Raw genomic sequence first — 20,773 nt, 5'->3', positions numbered from 1 at the left:
TTTTTATATAGTTAATGGCAAGTAGTTGGCTATTATTAGTATTATTTTAAAACTATTGTTTTCATTTTTTTCTTTACTTTTCTACCGTGTATACAAAAGTGTGCTAATTCAAGTATATTTGCCATTTCGTTACAAAATGTGCGGGTGTGCAATTTGTGTGGCTGTGTGGGTGTGTGTGTACCGTGAAACACTTAACAAATGTTCACCATCGAGAGAGATGACCTGTGGCAGGTACACAGCTCGCAGATTCCGTCTGTAGGTATGCACATCAACCCACCATTATGATGGCACCCATAAAGGGAGTTGCGTTCTTTGACCTTTGACTTTACACATTATTTATAGTATGTGCAAAGAAATGTAATTTCATAAGCGTGGTTAGATGAGCCTTCTCACGCTCACATTTTTGGGTCATGTTAATATAATAAAAGACACTGAACTTGGAAAACTTTATTAATTATCATCTTCAAGTCGAATAAACGTTTTGCAGAAATACAACAATTCTTTGTCCTCGTTGAAAAAAGTTGTCCCAAATCAGTTTATAAATTCAATCTGGCGCTCCCAAAAGAATCGATTAAATTGAAATATATCGATATTTTCGATAGGCATCATTGTTTTTATTGCCAGCCCTGGCACCGGCTTGCGCCCAGCTGATTTTTGTTTTGCTTTTGCTGGCCATCAGCACGTTTTGGTTCCTTTGTATTTCTCTCGCATAAACAAAACTATTTTTAAATCAAATTGCCCAAACAATTAAACGAGGCTAACGAATCAACATCTTAACGCCGACTATTTCCTCGAACGGTGGCAGTAAAGTGCTTGTCAGAGTGCGTGTGGTTGCGGTTGGGAAAAGACGTGCCATGGCGGGCAATTAAATTAATTAAACAAATAGATAGAGAGTGTATAGGAGCCTAAGAGATCTAAAAGGTGTGCCAAAGAATTCGGAAAGGGTCATGTGGAAACAAGTGATTGGAATGCAGTGTGAATCTGATTAACAAGTAATTTGACGGCCGTGACAAGGACATGCAGAGCCAAAGAGGAAATGAAATAGAGGCCGACTAGGCTGTGCTAATGGCCCCAAAAAGGACAACAAATAATCGCTGACATTTTAATTAATCACACTTTCGCACAGACAACAAAAATTGCGCATAACATCTGAACAATGGACTGATGCGAACAGTTGTTGTCGATGTCTGCCAAAAAAACAAGAAGCCGCTGCATGCAACATCCCAGCATCCCAGCGGTAGCAACAATCAAATTGAGCAATTTGCTAGTTTTTGTTATTACGTATACGTGATATTAAAAATAAAGTAGTACGAGGGCCCAGGAAAAAAAATAACAGCAGAGTCTGTTGGCAACGACCGAGTCGGTAAAAGGTTGCTGCAGCAGCAGGATGAATAAACGCACTGTCATTATTGTGGGCATTGTTGCCACTCTTCTGGGCCTCGTGCTGGGGGCAAATTTCTACTTTATGTACTATCTGAATATCGAGGAGAGCCAACTGGCCAGTGTTCGAGCCTTGGAGAACATGATACGTCACAAGATGCGTCATCTCAAACCGGCCTATTTGAATCGCAATCCTCGATTCTTTATGTTTCGCAATAAACTGCTAAAGAATTATAAATTTGCCACATATGAGAACGCCAGTGTTCTCTGGGATATAGCCAATTGGGTGAGTCTGTTAAACCACACTGTAGGAATTTCTTTGTTTTCGTGATCTGTGTCATTATAAAAAAAAATTTATATGACCTTTACAGTGGCCACAAGAAAATGAAATCTATCCTCTCTATGATTCATCAATGGGCCAGCTTTTGGAAACATTGCGACGTGAACCTATTACTCGCGTCAACAATTTGGCAAAGGGCACCCAACTGAAGCTGCTAATGCGTTTATCGCACAAGCAAAAGGTAATCTTCAAGCCGCAATGGTATCCTCGAGATGAAGTCATTGAGGGGGCTGTCTATAGTGGTAAAGATCGGCATGCAGCCGAGGTGTACGCTTTCTATTTGGGAGCAGTTCTTGATCTTCGCTGGACACCGATTGTTGTGGGTCGTGTGGTCAACCTTAAAAGGGAGATCTACGCCAACGGGGATGAGGAACTGCAGCACACTATAAAGATCGAAACGGATGAGGATGGTAACGAAAAATATTGCCTCTACGGCAAATGTCATTACTGCAACGAGGAAGAGACGGTGTGTGGGGACAAAAGACACAATATTGAAGGAGTAATGATTTATATTGTACCAGGAGCGCTAGCTAAACGACGATCACCTTGGCAACGAACTTACAAAGACGAAAGAAGAGCAGTTTGGGAGGATGATATGAATTACTGCAAGTACGATCTAAATTTATTATTTAACTAGGATTGAGAAGCCCATTTTAAGCATTCAATTCAATTCATAGATCTTTAAAGAACAAAATGGAAACCATGCGTTTGCTAGACCTTATCGATGTGGCCATCTTTGACTATCTCCTGCAAAACGGAGATCGTCATCATTACGAGACCCGCGAGGAGCGTGTTGTGCTCATAGACAATGGCAAATCCTTTGGCAATCCCAACAAAGATCATTTGGACATATTGGCGCCCCTTTATCAGTGCTGTCTGTGAGTTTAAATCAAATAACACAAGTTCGAAATACTGTTGCTACTTTTCTGTGATTTTTAGTTTACGGAAAAGCACCTGGGAGCGTTTACAAGTATTTTCCGGCGGTGTACTAACCGAAATCATTGATCGTTTATCCAAAAGCGATGCATTATATCCACTTATCACCGATAAACATAAACGTGGAGTGGAACGCAGACTTCTTGTGATCTATGCCGTTGTGGAATATTGTATGGACAAGGAAGGTGACAAGATGCTAAAAACTCTGTAGATGTGGCCTCAGTTAAGTTAAGGTACTCCTAGGTTGTTGTTATTTCTAAGCCAATTAAACCACTTACGTGGTTTGTTAGTATTTCTTCATATTCATAGGTACATATCTAAGTTTTTTCTGACTAAAAGTTATGCAAGGGCAACTAGTTAATTTAATATTAATCAGTCAATGCTCGAATGGCTCAAAACCATTCTAAACTTAGGAAATTGTTGTTTTTTATAGATAATATATTTTAGAGAAATGAATTCAATACATTTTAACTACAACATAAAGGTGTAAAGTGAAAAATTAATGAATTGCTGATTCGGTTTCCGACAACGAGGTCCCTTCGTTCACCTATTTTCCTCTTTTTACATTACTAAATGTAAACAGTTTATTAAATTGTTTGTTATTCCGATTGTTGGGCCGATTCTAAAAAAAAAAAAAAAATTTCGTAAAATAATTCCTTAGGAATTTTATTATGGTACAACTTACTTTGCCTCGTATATCTGCCTTGATCTCGGTCCCACGTGCTCTTTTTGCCCCGCCTTTAAATTGCTTAAAGTCCACATTCTTGTAGTTGAAGTTGGGGGCACCTTTTTTAGGCAGCACAACAGGTTGACTCGAACTCTGTGAATGTTGTTGAATGCGTGCTTTCGCCTTGAACTGTTGGTTATTTCTCTGTCTTTTCTGCTGTCGCTTGGACAAAGTTGGAGCAGCGGGAGTTGGTGGTTCTAGTGGGTTCTTAATTATAGGCATTTCTACAACATCGCTATTATCACTTTCACCGTCATCGACATTGATAACAGTTGTTTCACTCTTAACTGGTAGGGCAGCAGCAGGTGGTTTGGTGTTCTCGTCCAATTTGAGCCTTTTGCTGGAACTGGCTTGATCCTCTGACATGGTTTTTGATTGATGTTTACGTTTCAGTTGCTCCTTAAGTGACATAGAATGATGGCTTGTAGATTCAGTTGTTTTTATTGCCGACTCCACCATTTGAATGTGCTCTGGCGTGGGATCTGCTGGGCACAGTCGACGTTTTAGCAATTCACTCTGCTCTTTTGCGTTTTGTTCCTTTCTCAGTTGCGCGGTGAAGGGCAAAATGGCTAAATAGCGTTTATACGGCATACGCAATTCACGGCTCTCGTTACGGATTGACGCCAAACGCTGCTCCTCCTCTGCGGTAGGCGCAGGTGGTTTGCCAAACAAACTCATGGCTGGTACACGCAATGAACTAACCTGTTTGTCTATAGTTTTTCCTGGCAGTTTAAGCTTGCCATTGGGAGTCCTACTAAGTAAAGTAGGCAAATCATCACGAGTTTCGTCGAGATGGGAAAAGTCGTGCGGACGGTAAAGTTTGCTGTTAAAATCCTTGGAACTGGCGGGTAAAGGCCGCTGAGTGACGGTTCCCGCTTCTAAAATAGGCTGCAATAGATAAAATTGGTGATAATTTAGGAAAATTAAATCAAAGATTTCAATAAGAAAGACAAGTGGGAACAAGGCCAAAAGCTTTTCATTTTCGAAATATCTTTAAGTACAATCAATTGTTAGGAGCGGTCGTCGTAGGGAACAGGTAACGGTTAGCTTCTGGCATTTGGATTTTGCTTGATAACTCACTTTGACCAGCGGCTGTTCTCGAGCTTTCAGCACAATCTGATGAAGCGTATGCAGTTGTTGGCGCACCAGCGGCGGAATCGGATTACAGCAGGCCAGAATGCCCTGCATCTCACGAGGCAGGCTTTCAGCTATTTGAAGCATCATGTGGTTGGGCATTACATAGCCATAGCTTTCGTCTTCTTGACGGGCAGTGGTATCGCGCCATTCAAACAACCCGCGTAGCGCATGTAGTTGCCGATTATCAAAGATTTGCTTTGTCTTTCGGACAAGATCCAAATGTGAGTCCGGGCCTATATGGGGCTTTACATACCGCTTCCGGCAAACCTCGGTACTCATCTGATAGACAGAACGTAGGATCTGCTGGTGGCCATTATCCAACTTAAGTAGGTCGTTGGTCAGACACTGGTAAACATAGATTAAATAGTGAGTGTCCTGGCGAGCATAGTTTATAAGCTCCTGTGGCAGGGGGCGCATCCGCCAGTCCGCTAACTGAAGACTTTTGTCCACGTCCAAATCAACGTAGTGTTTAAGGAGAAAAGCCAACGAGAGGCGTGCCATATTGAGGGCCTTGGCTGCTCGATGCGTATCAAACATGTTGACAATATAGAGTGAAAGATCCCGCTGAAGCCATTCAATGTCCAAGTCGGCGCCGTGGAGAATCTTTAATTTCTTGGGGTCAGTCATAACTAGATTTAGCAGTTGCATATCCTCGCGCAGGATTAACGTGTCGAAAATGTAATCCTTGGTACTTGTAGACATCTGCACGAGACAAGTGATGCCCATAAAAGTACGATACGAATGATGTTCCACGTCGATGGCTATCTGCGAAGCCTCACTCAGTTCCTTAACAGCTTGCTGCAGCTTCTCCAAATTATCTACCAGCATTAGTTCAGTATTTTCCATAGCCGCAGGCAATTCCGGACTTTGCGTTTGCATCTGTCCCTGCGGGGGCTCGAATTTTAGCAACTCAAACTCATAGGGATGCAAAAAGGATTGGATGTTGCCTGCTTCGTTGTACTCGGGTAGTAGAGCTAAAGGTTTTAGACAGTTTGGCTTTTCCCGCAGGCGCGGAAGAAACGGATTCTGAGCATTGTTGTCTACTGGCTCCTTGAACTGCAATTGGGGTCTCATTATATTCTTAGCTGTAAACAAGCGGGCAGACACTAGTCCTCGTGGTGCCGTAGCCGGTGAACGATTCCAACTGCCGGCTCGCCATGACGTCGAAGATGGGGACTCCGTTCCAGTTGTTGGACTCGCTGTGGCTTGGGGATTGAGTACATCCACCTGTGTCTCTAGCACCATTTGTGGATTACGTCTCAAGCCACTTTTTATGTCCAGATTGGTGGTAATGCGCTCAAACACAATATCATTACATTCCTGAACCATCTCAAATTGTTCGTCCATGGTGCGCCTGAGAAGGAAAACAAAGGAAAATAAAACAAGTTACTAAGGTAAAACAATTTCTATTTGAAGGCGGATTATACTTGTTTATGTCGCCCTTTATCTGCTGGGATTGCAGCACATTGCCAACGAGTCCAACCACGCGTTGAGATAAGTCATCTATGATCTTGGCGTAACCAGGATAGCTGAGATACAAAGAACGAGCCGTGCCCTGCGGAAAGGCATTGCAGCTGCGAGTGGCGGACACCACATTCCTAAAGGCTTGCTGGAAAGGCATAAATTATGGATAAATATAAAAAAACGAGAGGCGTTTTTATTTACCGTTGTGAAATCGGACAAATTCCCAACGGATGTGATATCCTCCACCGGCTGCTGTTCTTTTTTCTCATTGTTCATTTCTTGATCTTCCTGCGTTTGTTCTTTTTCTGTTGACTCGACATTCTTCCTTTTCTGTGGCCGTGGCATGTCCTCGTCTATAATTCCTGTCTCTTGCGCCTCCGTTCGAACCGAGTTAAAAAAATGTGCGTTTTCTTCTTCTTCCGAATGAAATAAAAAAAACAGCTGTAATTTTGTTAATTGTCAACACTGGCAACATTTGGCAACACTACATTGACATATTCTGTGTTATATTCGGTTGTTAAATTTATGAATTGAACGAAATTTTTTATTGCGCCTGCCTGGACCTAAAACCTCCCAGAATTGGGCCCCCAGCTTCCACCATCAAAACCATCATGTTTTTCTTGTGTTTGCAATCGGCTTGTCCATCCCTTACATCCCATCCGCAGGCGTTGTTCAGCACTTGCAGCATTGCAACCGCATCGATAAAGGGAGGCTCTCTTCTTAATCCGAAACCTCAAAAACCAGGCGGTGAGAGTGGATGTGGTGGACCCAGGCTAGGACGACGCAGCGATAATAGTAGCAGTAGGCGATTTAGAGGATCTGCGGGAGTCTTCCGATTGCTATTCGATCACTCGATCAACATAAGTGGACACCGGCGTGTGGATAAAAAGTAATTATAAAGCGTTTATTTAATCTCTCAACTAACAAACCAAGCAAACCCAACCACCCCATTGGCATCATGATGGACATATACAGGCGTACTGTGACACGTTTCCCACTGGGCAGTGTGAGTTACATATTCGCATATGGGTCAGGGGTCAAACAACAACTTGGTTATGAAAGTGTGCAGCAACCGGCGGCGAAATCTTCGAGTAGTAAGAGTAGCAGTAGCAGCGTCATTGACCTAGTTTTTTGCGTGCGTGATGCACTAGGCTTTCATGCTGAGAACATGCATCGCCATCCAAGTCATTACTCGGCTCTGAGGCATCTCGGTCCAAGATTTGCGGCTCAATACCAGGAGCGTATAGGGGCTGGAGTCTATTTCAACACGTTAGTGCCGTTGGAGGATCTTGGCTTGACCATTAAATATGGAGTGGTATCTGAGGAACATCTTATTGAGGATCTGCTACATTGGCGGCATTTGTATCTGGCTGGGCGCCTGCAGAAACCGGTTACAGATCTGGTAAATCCCGCAGACAACCCACGGCTGAAGTCAGCTCTGGACCGAAATCTGCTATCGGCCTTTCATTCCGCCTTGTTATTGCTACCAGAAAAATTTACTGCCTTTGAACTATTCCACACCATAGCTTCGCTCAGCTATAAAGGGGATTTTCGGATGATCTTTGGTGAAAACAAGCAAAAGGTTCACAATATAGTCACTCCTCAGATAAACGAGTTCTTTGCCCTCTACCAACCAGTTATGAGTAAGCTGGATAAATATGTGGCTGTTGACATGCATGGGCAGGAACCAGGCTCCCGTCGTCCGGCCATTCTCTTCGAACAGGATAAATCTGCAATGGCCACGAGTTACCATTTGCGTAGCCTGCCGCGTGAACTCAGACGTCGTCTGCAAAGTAATGCCGCCTGTCGCGGTGACTACGCGGATGTGGTGGAGCATCTTTCAATGGCTCCACTGTTGCCAAAAGTTCTACAGGTCTCAGTGAACGACATTGTGTGGCGCAGTAGTGTTACTCAGTCACTCAAGAACATCGCCACTGCGGGCATATTTAAGTCCATCGTCTACAGCTATCGCAAGGCGATGAAAACCTTTGCCAATTAGATGCTCTTTCTGCGAAAGGAGACTGCCATTTATTAACTAATTGTAAGCGGCGCATTCATCGTTAAGTTTTTGTCTAGAATATTTTACTCCCCAAAGTTTTTACAGTCAATAGAGAAATCGTAGTTGATGCCAAAAACAATAATTGCAGTTTTTTTTTGCTGATCTAGGGTTACATGGGTCCTTGTTGTCTTGGAATGTATTGGTACTAAACGTTATCTATATAATTTGTTTCATGCTCTTCCGTTTTTCCATGAATTTTTATTTATTCTTTTTAATTGAAATTCCTTCTTTGGTTTTTTATCATTCTTAATTTCAGTGTCCAGTGATTCCAGTTCCAGCGATGAGAGCGATAAACAGCAACGCAAAAGAAAACATAAGACGAATAGGGATAAGGACAAAAAGCTTAAAAAATCGAAGAAGCAGAAGAAGGAGAAACGGCGCCACAAGGAAAAGAAACGTAGAAGAAGGGATGAGGAAGAATCGCTTGTCGAGAGTCCACGAAATTTTTCCCTGCCCAACGTAAATTGTGACGAAGATGCTTTTGGACCCGCCTTGCCTCCACACTTGGTTAAATCTGAACCCACACAGCATGTTATTGGGCCTATAATGCCCAGTGACCTTATTCAAAAGTCATCAGATACACAATGTCCTACAGATCAGGATGACGATGATGATGGGGCGGGAACTTTTGGTCCAATGCCTAATGTTAGCCAAGTAGAATTGGAGGAAAGGGCTCTTGCACTTAAATTGTCTGTTCTGGAGGGCAATGGTCTTGAAGGGTCAACAGCTCTAGATCAGGATCAACGTGAAGAATGGATGCTTGAGCTCCCTGATGTTGGTTTAAAGGGTGGTCTGGCAGCCCTGAACAACATGAAACGTACCTTTTACCAAGGTAAAGAACGACCTGACTTTACTGATCGTTCGTCTTGGACAAAAACACCCAAATCTGAAGCAGCTGCAGCGATGGGTACCAAATCTGTAAGTTCTAAGGAACTTGAAAAGATGGCACAAGCTAAATATGACAGGCAACGCGACGAGGAACAGGAACGCATGGCTAAAAAACATAAAAAGAAACATAAAAGAGATGAGTCTCTGGTGGAGTTGCATCAAAAGAAGCTGCGCAAGGAACAGAAGGAAAGGGTATGTTTAATAAATTTGGAGAAAAATAAACAAATGTGTAAACAATTGTATTTCAGGATAAGGCATTGGCTGCCTCCGGATCAAAGTCAGAGCGTCGTCCCTTTAGTCGAGATGTGGACTTGAAGCTAAATAAGATAGATAAAAATCAAACGAAACAAATTGTGGACAAGGCCAAAATATTAAACACAAAATTCTCCAGCGGTCATGCAAAATATCTTTAAGCACATAAATATGTAGTTTCAATATTATAGTATCGAATTTTATATAATTAAAGGGAAATGTATTTTTATTGTCTCCCATTGGGGATTTCGTATCATCGTTGAGGAGGCGGTTTAGGTTTGGGCAGTTTAGACAATAACATTTGTATATCGTCTTTCTCCTTCCAGTCTTTCCACATCTCATAAAGGTTAACAATGGCTCGCACAATCTCTTGCACCTTGTCGAGATCCACATTGAGTTCGGCAAACCACTGCTTGGTGGCATCTTTTTGAAGTATAACGCAGGCAATTTGTAGGCAGGCAATGGCTATCTGAAGGATAACGAAAGTAAGTCATTGGCAAGACAATTCCGAACTAAGATCTTACCTGATACGGCGGATATAGCAGACACACATCTGTGCGTAATGAATCGTTTACAATACGCCAGGTTAGAGTGAGCAATTGATCCTCTTGCCCCAAGTCTTGCACCAGCTGCAACAATGGTCGGTACGGCTGATAAACAATGAGGCAGCAATCGAGATTCTCTAGTAAATAGAATTCGCATTCGAGAATATGATTCGTGCGGTATGGAAACTCTTGCGTGTAGGCGTAACTAAACTTGGTCTTAATGGCCGATTGGCAAATGGATATCAGCCGAGAGTTGGAAATAACACCAAATTCCTCCACCTTGGAAGCCAGCAGAATACAGGTGGGGGCGAGTAGCAAAGGATCTATATTCTTCAGCGAATTGCGAGCATAGAATCGCTTAAAATACACCGTGGCTGTGGCTATAACCTGCTGGCGCAATTTCAGTTGCTCTCCTAACACCTGAATTACATTGGCGAAGAAGATGAACACCTTTTGATACTCCTCCTCGCTAAGGGCTAGCAAATCATGTTGCCGCTCCCGCAGCAGATCCTGCTTGTCCAGTATCCATTGCTGGGAGTGCGAGCTCTGCCAAAAGTTGCCGGCCATAGCAACCGATTGTTCTGTTCGTAGTCGACTGGTAAATTTTCGTTACTATTTTGTTATTATTAGCTAAATTTTTAAGTTTGTTTCAACAAAAGTAGTACACTATAAAAACGGTGGTCACACTGCGACATAAAAATATTGGGAAAAGTTAATGTGCCCATTCGCACCTTTTGCATTGCGCAGCCCTAGTCAGCTGTGGATTTTTCATCGGCACCCGCAACGAACGAGGCCGTAAAGGTTTAAAATAATAATTTTAAGCAACTGTTGGAATATTAAACGAAACAAAGCTAAAAAATGGCGTTGCGTGTGCTAGGAGTAACGCAGAATATGCGCACATTTATGCGTGGCGTTGATTTGATCAAGGTAAGGGCGTCTTTTGCTAGTCGAAGATTACGGACTGAAATTACGTAATTGTAAATGGTGTAAAAAGAAAATAGAATAATGCAATACGCTATTGACTAGGTTATAATATTTAAGATACCTTGTAGCCTTCATTTGGCCAAATCTAGCAAATTTCACGGAGCTCTGGAATTTATTAGCGAATATTTTAGTTTTTGAGGTTATGGTGTTTGGGATATATAACATTACATCTAATTTTTTTAATATCGCTTATATTTTCCAACAGCGCTACAAGTCAGCAGCCACTTTGCAGAAGACCCTGCTGAATATACCCGCCACGCAGGTGACCAAGTTGGACAATGGACTGCGCGTTGCTAGCGAGGATTCGGGTGCCTCCACAGCCACCGTTGGCCTCTGGATCGATGCTGGCTCGCGATCGGAGAACGAAAAGAACAACGGTGTGGCCCACTTCTTGGAGCACATGGCTTTCAAGGTACAAAAGTTTCCAATATATTTTCGTTTCAATTGTATTAAATCAGAGATTATTTTCCTTCACAGGGCACAGCCAAGCGTTCGCAAACTGACCTGGAACTAGAAGTTGAGAATCTGGGCGCTCATCTAAATGCCTACACATCTCGCGAGCAGACTGTCTTCTATGCCAAGTGTTTGTCAAAGGATGTGCCCAAGGCTGTGGAGATTCTGGCCGATATCATTCAGAACTCAAAGCTGGGTGAGGGAGAGATTGCCCGTGAGCGTTCGGTCATTCTTCGCGAGATGCAGGAAGTTGAGAGTAACCTGCAGGAGGTAGTTTTCGATCATTTGCATGCCACCGCCTACCAGGGCACTCCCTTGGGCCAAACCATCTTGGGACCCACCAAAAACATTCAGTCCATTGGCAAATCCGACTTGACCGATTACATTCAGACCCATTACAAGGCCTCGCGCATTGTCCTGGCTGGTGCTGGTGGCGTGAAGCACGACGAACTCGTCAAACTGGCCACTCAGAATTTGGGCCGCCTAGAAGCTAGCCTTTTGCCACCAGAAGTGACACCCTGCCGCTTTACCGGCTCTGAGGTGCGCGTCCGTGATGATTCCCTTCCTCTGGCCCATGTTGCTGTAGCTGTCGAGGGCTGCGGCTGGACCGACCAGGATAATATTCCTTTGATGGTGGCCAACACTTTGGTTGGTGCTTGGGATCGCTCTCAGGGCGGTGGCGCCAACAATGCATCCAATTTGGCTCGTGCTAGCGCCGAGGACAGTAAGTTGTTGAGTATCTCTAAAGGAACTATACCCAATTTCCGCCTTAATTTGCAGATTTGTGCCACAGCTTCCAGTCGTTCAATACCTGCTACAAAGACACCGGTCTTTGGGGAATTTATTTCGTGTGCGATCCCCTGCAGTGCGAGGTAAGATCAAAGTGATATTAAAGCTATGAACAATTTAATTCGCTTTAATTTCACATGGCAGGACATGATCTTCAATGTGCAGTCCGAATGGATGCGGTTGTGCACCATGGTCACTGAAGCCGAAGTCGAGCGCGCCAAGAACTTGTTGAAGACCAACATGCTGCTGCAATTGGATGGAACCACACCCATCTGTGAGGATATTGGCCGCCAAATTCTGTGCTACAATCGCCGCATCCCTCTACACGAACTGGAGCAGCGTATCGATGCTGTCAATGTGTCGAATGTCCGTGATGTGGCTATGAAATACATCTATGACAGATGCCCAGCTGTTGCTGCTGTCGGCCCCGTTGAAAATCTGCCCGACTATAACAGAATTCGCTCCTCAATGTACTGGTTGAGAGTCTAAGTAAGAGTGGGATAGGAATCGGCCAAATGCCAGGACTCCGCAGATTGTTGGACGAGTAGTTTAATTCAAGAAATTCAAATTTAATGCAAGAGGATCAGTAAATTCAGATATAAAAAACACCTACAATATTTAAAAAAATATGTGTGCACCAACATTTATTTGATCGACTTTGTATTCTGGTTAAGTTTGTAGGAATATTTTTGTTTTATTGATGTGAGTAGTTGATGGGTATGCCACTAAGGCCTTGCTGCACGGCAGCGGGCTCATTCTGCCCTAAGGCGGGATCCAAGCCTTGCCAGGTGCGATCTTCGAAGCTTAAGCCAGTATTATTGGTCATCAGTTCCATTTTAGCTCGTGGTGCAACAGCCAGAGAGGCGGAACTGTCGTCCTGTGATATGCCACCTCTCATCCGGCCACTTACGAGACTAACATCCTGTTGATCTTTTTGAAGCAGAGCCTCGTCGAACGGAAGAAAGCTGCGACCCTCAGGAAGCAAGCTCTTAAAGTCCGTCACATATGACTCGGGATATTTCATATGCCAGGCTGGATTTAGAGCCATCTCAGCCTCGAAAACAGAGACAATGGGCTTATAATAGTCCTTAGAATTATACATGTTATTGAATGGACAACCAATCAGAACAAAGCAATCGATCTCCAAAAAGTTGGCCAACTTCTCTGGATTAAGGCGGCCTACAGAAAGGAGTTGTGTCTTGATGCCGCGTCCCTTAGCCATAGCCTGTAATCGGGCCACCACATCAAGATATCCCTCTGCTGTAAGAGTGGCCACAATGAGTCCCAAGGTCTGAGCATCCTTGCACTTCTCTATATAAAAGTAGCGTCTACGAATGTATTGGGCTGTCAGCGGATTCTTCGCGCTTAGTGTATGGGAAACACCATCGAAAATGTGCCATTGTAAGGCCGGCGTGGTAAGCGAGAGGTTGGCAAAGCGTTGATTATCCGAACCCACGAAGACACAAATGCGCTCACCAGCTGAATCCGATAGTGGTTTGAAGGCAGATGCATCCTCTGCAGGCAATGGATAGACCTCTACATGGAGTTCCTTTGGTTGCAGTGCTTCTTTTACTTGTCTGCAGAGATTGTCGCCCTCGTTCGGCTCCTCATTTAAATGCTGATAGCCAATATCCAGATATATACATACTTCACGTTCTTTGCACTCTCCCTTCAACGTGGTCAAGTTTTTAATCAGCTCGTGCAGCTCCAGTGGTAGCTCTGGATACAGATACAGGACAGGCAGCCGGCTGGCTTTGCTACGGCAAGCATTTCCAAAATGAATCACACTGTCTGCCTCTACATGAGCCGCTGCTATTTCGTCTACGCAGCAGCTGCCATATGTTGTATCTGCCAGGATAAAAGTCTTGGCACTCGATCCCAAAATCGCCTTCAGACTTTCACTGATGGCATTGCTGTGGGGCAAATAGTCATCTGGAAACTGCAGGCATATCTGTAAAACTCATTCGATTAGTATGTATGACAATTTAAGGATTTAAAATTACCCTTTCATAACCATTTTGCCGTATCCAACCACTGCTAACTTTTGCGTGTCTCTCGTTCCAAATCTGTTCGAGACTCACAGCCTGGTCATTCTGGACTTCTGTCTGACGCTCTAGAGCTGCCGTGTCTGAGCTAGAGAAAGCTGACGCTGATCCTCCGTCGTTACTTGTCATGGTTTAATTACTTTAAAAAAAAAACGCAAAATAAACAAAGAGACAACACACAATAAATAGTGTTGAAAAATTGTTCATTAAATACTGGGAACCGCCGATATCTATCACAGACTTATCGCTTTCTTGGAGTGGCATCGATATCAACAGCAATCGATGGACTGTCATCCCTGGCATAAGAAAATTTCAGAAAAAAAAAATTTTCTGCCTTTTCTGTCATTCTACGCGTCAAAATAAATTTTCTTACAAAAGAGTATACTTTGTCAAGTTATTACTAACTGTAGGCAAATATTGAAAAAGCAAAAAAAGGTGTTGCTGGTTTCATTGAGCGGCGCAAGGACAAATTAAAGAGCCAAAAGAAAAAAAAAACTTAGGCACAGAAGTTTGCAGTGCTGCGCATTGGTAATTGGAAGTGTCATATAAGAGCCATCAGGACAGCTTTGTAAATGTAAGTAAAATAAAACGAAATGTCTACAGCAGATGTGTGTATACATAGAATGCACTCATTTTTATTTTCAATTTATCTATCATGGAGTGAGTCAACTCCAAGGCTGTTTATCGTTGTTGTTGTGACAACTATAATTAGAATACAGTGAACCCCTAATATGGTAGACCAGTTTGCTTTGCAAAAATATCATGCTTATCCCCTTATCACAGTAAACGCTGGCAGAAGTAAATGCTTGCAGAACTGTACCAGTACAACTCTATGCTAGCATCTGTCAATTTCTATAAATAGAATTTTATTGTCGTTGGCCATAAACCATAACTAAATCCACGTAATTGAAGATTTCACTGTGTCGCGCGTTGTCTCCCTCTACTCTCACATGCCATAAAAAATTTGGAATATTCGATTTGCTAGAGGGATATTTCGTTGCCTGAGGCCAGGTGTTCATATTCATCAAACGATTGCATGATATGGGCCAAGTGATTTGGCTTAAGTAGCAGCTGTCAGCCCAAAATATACCTGTCCTTTTTATCCTTTTCTGTCATTGTTGACTACCTGACATCAACTTTTGCACTATATAACTGATATCATTTCTCTTTTACATTTCAGTTGCAAACCAAGTTTCAACCCACAAACACACAATACACAAAAACCAAAAATAAAACACAGTTCAACTGTTTAATATAACGCAGAAGAAAGTGTCGAAGAGGAAGAGTGTCATATCATCACCTACAGAAGGGAATTCTTTGATTGCATCTATATACTTTTATATATATATATATATATATAAATAAACGTTCACAATGGTTCACACTGGCATATCTCTGAATGATCGCTTTACTCAAATGCAATCGCAAGCTGTGAAGCAATCGCGCCCTCAGCGCAGTCGTTCCCAGAGTCGTTCGCGGCGCATTGTGAATCCAAGTGTGTCGGCTGCCAATTCGCGCCTATTACAGGAGTTCAAACGGAAGCATACCGTGCAGACGGCCCTTAAGTTGAAGCGCGTACGTGTCCCCTAATACTAGATAAAAAAACTACTAAAACAATTTCACTGTTGCAATCTCTGGGAAGGACAACACCTAATACCCCATAGAGAAAAGAGAGACAGAGAGAATGAATGAGAGGGAGTGAAAGAGCAGACATAAAGGAAGAGAGACGCCTTCTGCGTTGGTCCCCCAAACCCCAATATACATATATATAGAAATATATATATCTATATCTCAGTCTCCCAGACTCTTCTTGACTCTTCTTTGACACATTGAAACGCTGCGCTCGTTCAAACCAATTATATGCATCCTTACAGAGAAGCCTGCGGAACACAGCTGGCGGCGGCGGCGGTGCCTCCCGCGGACCTCGCATTGGCGGCGTTAAACCTGTGAGATTAGGCCCAAATGGCAGACCCATGCGTTCCAATAACGTGACACATGTAGCAACGTAAGCAACACCCACAAAAAAAAAAAAACAACCAAAAGATCATCATTGGACTACAATTGTTCGTCAATTCTACTTCATCCAGGATGCGTGCCGATTTGGTGGCCAATGCACGGCGTCGCAGCAATAGCTCGAATCGACCAACACGCTCTTCTTCACAGGTCGGCGGTCTACGCCAGCGCTTGGGTCAACGGCGATCGAATGTGGGTGGCGCTGCAGAGCGTGTGGAACGCCGCAGGCAGCAGCAGCAACAACAGCAGCAGCAGCAATTGGGACGTCGCAATCGTTCCCGGTCGCGTTCCCGTCAAGCCCAACCAGTGCGCTCTCGCTCTCAGAGTCGTGGTCGTGAACGGTCTCAAAGTCGTCCTCGCTCACAGAGTCGCAATCGTTTTGCTGGCGGTCGTAATGCAGGCGCCCAACGCCGTGGTGGCGCAGCAGTAAGATCGAGTTCAAGTGGACGCCGAGTGTCTGTCAAGCAGCGCCTCGGCGTACGTCCAGGCCAAGCAGCCGCAGGATCACCAGCTGTTGGGAAAGGCAATCGCCGAGTTCCTCGTCGTGGAGCAAGTAAATTGCGCGGTGTAGCCGGTGGACGTGTGGAGAAACGTCGGAACAGTTCAAATCAGACCCAGAAGGGTGTATCAGCCTCCCTCTCTGGACGTGGACGCCAACGGGGACGGTAAGTCAAAGAAAATGTTATGAAGTAAAGGCACGAATCACAATTCTTCTGTTTTTCTCACAGATCTGCTGCTGCTGCTCCTGGGGCTGTCAATTCTGCTGCTGCCTCGACATCCCGCCGCTCTCGTTCCAGAACTCGCGCTGCGGTAAATGCTGGATTGGCTACAACAACTAATAGGCCAATAGGTCGTGGCAAAGTGGCCAATAAGGCTGCCAACAGAAACGGTAACAAGAATAACAACAACAACAACAACAACAACAGGAGGAACAGAAAATCAGCACCGGGTGGCAAGGCGAAACCGCACCAGCAACAAGCAGGTGCTGTTCGCCGAGGACGCAGTCGTAATCGTGCTAATCGCAGTGATTCAGGTAAAAGCGTTACAGATTGGGTCATTGTTGCCAAAGGATTTGATCGGATCTAACTACAAAGAAGAAAAAAAGTTTTAAAATGTTTCAATTGCTCTGTTCTTTTTGAATTTTTATCAAATAATCATATCTTTTTTCTTCCTCCAAATTGTCATTTAGGCAAGGCACAGCCAGAAGTGAAGCGTGAAGATCTGGATAACGAACTCGACCAATATATGTCCACCACAAAATCAGAAATGGACTACTTACTCAAGTAGACAATCGAATGAATTGATGGCATAAACCACCGGCGTAGGCAACTAATACAACAAATATCCGTATATCTCTTAAATCTTTAAGTTAATTATAACTCCTAGTTACTGATTAGCTTTAAGCAATCGTGTTTAGTGTTTTTTCCTGTATATAATAACATGACATCCAATCCAATCAATTAAATATGAATTGTCCCTTAAGTTAATTTATGAATTTCAATGTTGATATTGTCGCTTGAGACATCAGATCAGATGGTATAATACCATACGTAAAATTATGTAAGTGCATTTTTGAATCTGAGTAAATAGTATTTTGAAATATAATCTACATATTGCACTTAGAAGCTCTGAATAATTCATTATTACTAAGAGGCACCTCTGCGTTTTTATAAATGCAAGATTTTATTCACAAATTAGTGTGTCACCTTTCTGGGTATTATTAAATCAAAACAACTAGATAATCTTGTAACATCCAGTGGATTTGAGTTATTTACTGATCAATTAGGTTTTCCACAAATTGAAAGCTGACATTTGTATCAAACTGCAATCGCTTATGATAGGACCAACGCATGGTCAATTTGTAATCGCCAGTGGGAATCGGTAGCCCTAATAATTCCGGTCGTAAATAGAATCCGTCAATAATTTTCGGACCCTATTGAAATAACAAGAAACACAATTAAAACTCCATCACAAAAAATGATTTCTTACCACATATGGACATGTGTGATTAAAATTGGTAAAATCTATGAACAATCTTATTATCACCATCGCAGTTGGATTGTAGGGTTTCCTCAAAAACCGAAAGCAATCTAAATCGAAATTAACCAACCAAGGAAGATATCCATTGGCCTTCTTGAATAATTGCATATTAACAGATATATCATAAGTTGGATGTTTCACTGTTCCGTTGAAATAAAAGGCTATTCTATCGCGTCTTAATGCCTTCAATCTGCACTTGTTGATCACTATCCAGGACTCATTGTAGCTTTTGCAGACAGCGTTCGTTAGTTTAAAGATGACGGCATCCTAAGGAATCAGAGAAGTTTTTCTCCATAAATGATTTTCAAAATCTATACGAACTTACGTTGTAAGGAATAACCAAAGCCACAAAAATGGCCAAAAGACCGACCATTAGTTTAATAGACCGCATACTAGAAAGCTTTGGTTTTGAATATATAAATGTTTTAAGATACATTTCAAAACAACTGCTAGAGCTATACAGATAGACTAAACAGATAATTGTCAGTTATTAAAAACTGAAAACAAAGATCGTATTAGAGTAGTTAAGTGGCGTACGGCTTTGAGATAGTATACAAAATACGATCATTACCGCACTGGAAATTCTATTTCAATAATTTTCTCCGAAAGAATGGTTAACTTAATGGCATCATTAGTATGTGCAGTTGTTGTCAAATGCCAACATAATAATCCATAAAATATTCTACCTGTCAATAGAAGGATTATCTAAACATCGCAGAATGAACTTATCGGATACATCTACCTGGTTCAACATTGACCTCAAAATGTATTCGTTCAGTATTGAATCAGTTGACCTAAAATTTCTACAGGATTATTATAAGTGCTTGCAAGATTCTATTCGTAAATTGGTTACCATTACCTCTTTGGGCATTACAAAGGACATAATACACATATATATATATATATATATATAAATATTATAATTTAATAATTTATAGTATGTGGAGCTAAATGTTAATGTTCGACATCTCAATATTTGTTCCTTTGGGATAATTGAATTTTAACGGATGACGAAATAAGTATGCAATAGATATTTTTATCTCTATTTTACTCTACTTCAAATTTCTAGTTGAGCTGAAATAGGACAAAATTTAATTCTTCTTAGATTTAGATTTATTATTATTACATCTTATCGATGGGTGAAACGGTATCCGGGTTCCCTAATGTCTTTTGAAAAATTAAGAAACAAATCCATTAAGACGTCGACGCCGTTTTCACCTACGCGGTGATCGCAGGTTTGGTCTTTTTTATTGCAATTAGACTATTTAAAGTATATGGCGAATAATTAACTAAAAACGGCCTGTTTATATACTTTTAGGCATTGTTATTGATTGTTGGAGTTCACCAACGCAAATCCAACTTGGGCAGATATGTACTACATATGTATGTACATACATATATGTATCTAAGTAAGCGTATAAGCCTTAAAGCTGACAAGGGCGGCGCCTATTAACACCTCATTCAATGTTAAGCTGAATAAAAAGGTGTGACTGGACTCTTTCCTTTAAACGTAGAATGTTGGACGAAGGAACCAAACGAAGGACCTCCAAACATCTGTTGATCTTAAGTAAAGGCCATTCGGAAAGGTTTCTGCACTTTGTGTTTAAGAAAAAAAAGGTAGCGAAAAAGATAGTTGTTCCAAAGGGCGGTCGTACTAATCAACCGAACATTAGCCGAAAGTAGTTAATAGTATGTTTAAATCAGGATTAAACTACTCGCCCATGCATGGAACTTTCCTATGACATGGAAAATTGCTTTAATTGTCAAACGTTTATGTTTGCGAATAATCAGTGGATATTAAGTCATCAGTTTCGTAACCGACCCAAATGGTCTCAGGCGAGTCCATGAAACAGATCATATATAACTGGCTTCATCTAAAACCCCTCTAATCGATTTCATCATTTAAAACGCTTAAGAATGAAAGGATTCGTTTTGCTTTTTGGCACCATTGCTATTTTTTTGTGTTTTTATCTCGGCTCGAACGTAAGTTTTTGTAAATCGTAAATAATACTTTTCTTGAAACATAATTGTTTTCTGTAGGATGCTGTTATCTTTAAACTAACGAACATGGAGTGTCATAGCTACAATGAGACTTGGTTCGTGATCCACAAATGCCGCTTGAAGGCCCTGAGACGCGATGTAACAGCGTTTTATTACAAAGCAACAGCATATTATCCAGCATTTAATTTACATCTTCGTATTCAACTGCTTAAAAGGGCGAGCGGATATAAACCATTTTTGATTAATACAGATATAGATATGTGTCGATACTTCCGAAAACCATATAACGCGATTTCCAGAACTCTAATGGATCTTTTTTTGGATTTCACCAACTTCAATCACACTTGTCCCTATGTGGTAAGAGCTTTTCACATAGAGTTACCTTTTCAATATTTTCGTTAAATTTTTATTGGACAGGGTGACCAGATTGTTGATGGATTTTACTTGAGACCAGAAATTTTCAAGCTTCCACTTCCCACTGGCGACTACAAATTGGCCATGGGTTGGTACGTGAACAAGAAACTGTTGTTTGATACAAATGCAAGTTTTCAATTTGTGGAAAATCTAATCGATCAATAAAAAGACACACATGGATGTGTACGGATCTTAAGAGTATAAAAAAGAGAGATAACTTTGGTAGTGTGAGGATCCACTGTACAGTGTACACTGACTTGTTTATTTTACTCTACAAATTTCCCTCAAATTTCTTATTAAATATGA

The 20,773-nt window shown here is 42.1% G+C and overlaps 7 protein-coding genes across 8 annotated transcripts; 4 read left to right on the top strand and 3 right to left on the bottom strand.

Annotated features, from left to right (window-relative positions):
* Positions 1-652: 652 nt before the first annotated feature.
* On the top strand, positions 653-3,139 carry LOC137582945 (glycosaminoglycan xylosylkinase homolog). Its single transcript, XM_068297741.1, has 4 exons — positions 653-1,666; positions 1,752-2,329; positions 2,398-2,598; positions 2,660-3,139. Exons 1-4 carry the CDS (start codon positions 1,388-1,390, stop codon positions 2,865-2,867), a joined length of 1,266 nt encoding a protein of 421 aa, XP_068153842.1. The 5' UTR covers positions 653-1,387; the 3' UTR covers positions 2,868-3,139.
* Rrp6 (exosome component Rrp6) lies at positions 3,074-6,494 on the bottom strand. Its single transcript, XM_068297735.1, has 5 exons — positions 6,186-6,494; positions 5,948-6,129; positions 4,464-5,874; positions 3,342-4,271; positions 3,074-3,278 (listed from the first exon to the last, which is right to left on the bottom strand). Exons 1-5 carry the CDS (start codon positions 6,327-6,329, stop codon positions 3,204-3,206), a joined length of 2,742 nt encoding a protein of 913 aa, XP_068153836.1. The 5' UTR covers positions 6,330-6,494; the 3' UTR covers positions 3,074-3,203.
* LOC137582944 (phosphatidate cytidylyltransferase, mitochondrial-like) lies at positions 6,466-9,417 on the top strand. Of its 2 annotated transcripts, XM_068297740.1 has the most exons (3): positions 6,731-6,873; positions 8,300-9,123; positions 9,180-9,417. In XM_068297740.1, coding segments are annotated over exons 1-3 (990 nt in total). In that variant the 5' UTR covers positions 6,731-6,872; the 3' UTR covers positions 9,345-9,417. The 2 variants fall into 2 exon arrangements, with proteins under 2 accessions (XP_068153840.1, XP_068153841.1); XM_068297739.1 differs by lacking the exons at positions 8,300-9,123; positions 9,180-9,417 and adding an exon at positions 6,960-8,078 and having other exon boundaries at positions 6,466-6,873.
* On the bottom strand, positions 9,315-10,415 carry CycC (cyclin C). Its single transcript, XM_068297742.1, has 2 exons — positions 9,708-10,415; positions 9,315-9,652 (listed from the first exon to the last, which is right to left on the bottom strand). Exons 1-2 carry the CDS (start codon positions 10,293-10,295, stop codon positions 9,437-9,439), a joined length of 804 nt encoding a protein of 267 aa, XP_068153843.1. The 5' UTR covers positions 10,296-10,415; the 3' UTR covers positions 9,315-9,436.
* Positions 10,416-10,467: 52 nt separating this feature from the next.
* On the top strand, positions 10,468-12,532 carry UQCR-C1 (Ubiquinol-cytochrome c reductase core protein 1). The gene is made up of 5 exons (XM_068297737.1): positions 10,468-10,655; positions 10,918-11,124; positions 11,190-11,889; positions 11,946-12,037; positions 12,099-12,532. The coding sequence occupies exons 1-5, from the start codon at positions 10,587-10,589 to the stop codon at positions 12,441-12,443; spliced, it is 1,413 nt and encodes a 470-aa protein (XP_068153838.1). The 5' UTR covers positions 10,468-10,586; the 3' UTR covers positions 12,444-12,532.
* A 39-nt stretch (positions 12,533-12,571) lies between these two features.
* On the bottom strand, positions 12,572-14,179 carry Dph2 (Diphthamide biosynthesis 2). Its single transcript, XM_068297736.1, has 2 exons — positions 13,958-14,179; positions 12,572-13,905 (listed from the first exon to the last, which is right to left on the bottom strand). The coding sequence occupies exons 1-2, from the start codon at positions 14,126-14,128 to the stop codon at positions 12,649-12,651; spliced, it is 1,428 nt and encodes a 475-aa protein (XP_068153837.1). The 5' UTR covers positions 14,129-14,179; the 3' UTR covers positions 12,572-12,648.
* Positions 14,180-14,300: 121 nt separating this feature from the next.
* LOC137581882 (arginine/serine-rich protein 1) lies at positions 14,301-17,499 on the top strand. The gene is made up of 6 exons (XM_068296266.1): positions 14,301-14,573; positions 15,180-15,574; positions 15,874-16,004; positions 16,087-16,677; positions 16,741-17,045; positions 17,202-17,499. The coding sequence occupies exons 2-6, from the start codon at positions 15,374-15,376 to the stop codon at positions 17,297-17,299; spliced, it is 1,326 nt and encodes a 441-aa protein (XP_068152367.1). The 5' UTR covers positions 14,301-14,573; positions 15,180-15,373; the 3' UTR covers positions 17,300-17,499.
* Positions 17,500-20,773: the final 3,274 nt, after the last annotated feature.

Source organism: Drosophila tropicalis, unplaced genomic scaffold, assembly GCF_018151085.1.
Source record: "Drosophila tropicalis isolate 14030-0801.00 unplaced genomic scaffold, ASM1815108v1 contig_859, whole genome shotgun sequence".
Lineage (NCBI taxonomy): Eukaryota > Metazoa > Arthropoda > Insecta > Diptera > Drosophilidae > Drosophila > Drosophila tropicalis.
Note: the sequence above shows the minus strand (reverse complement) of the source record. Positions and strands in the feature narration are given on the sequence as shown.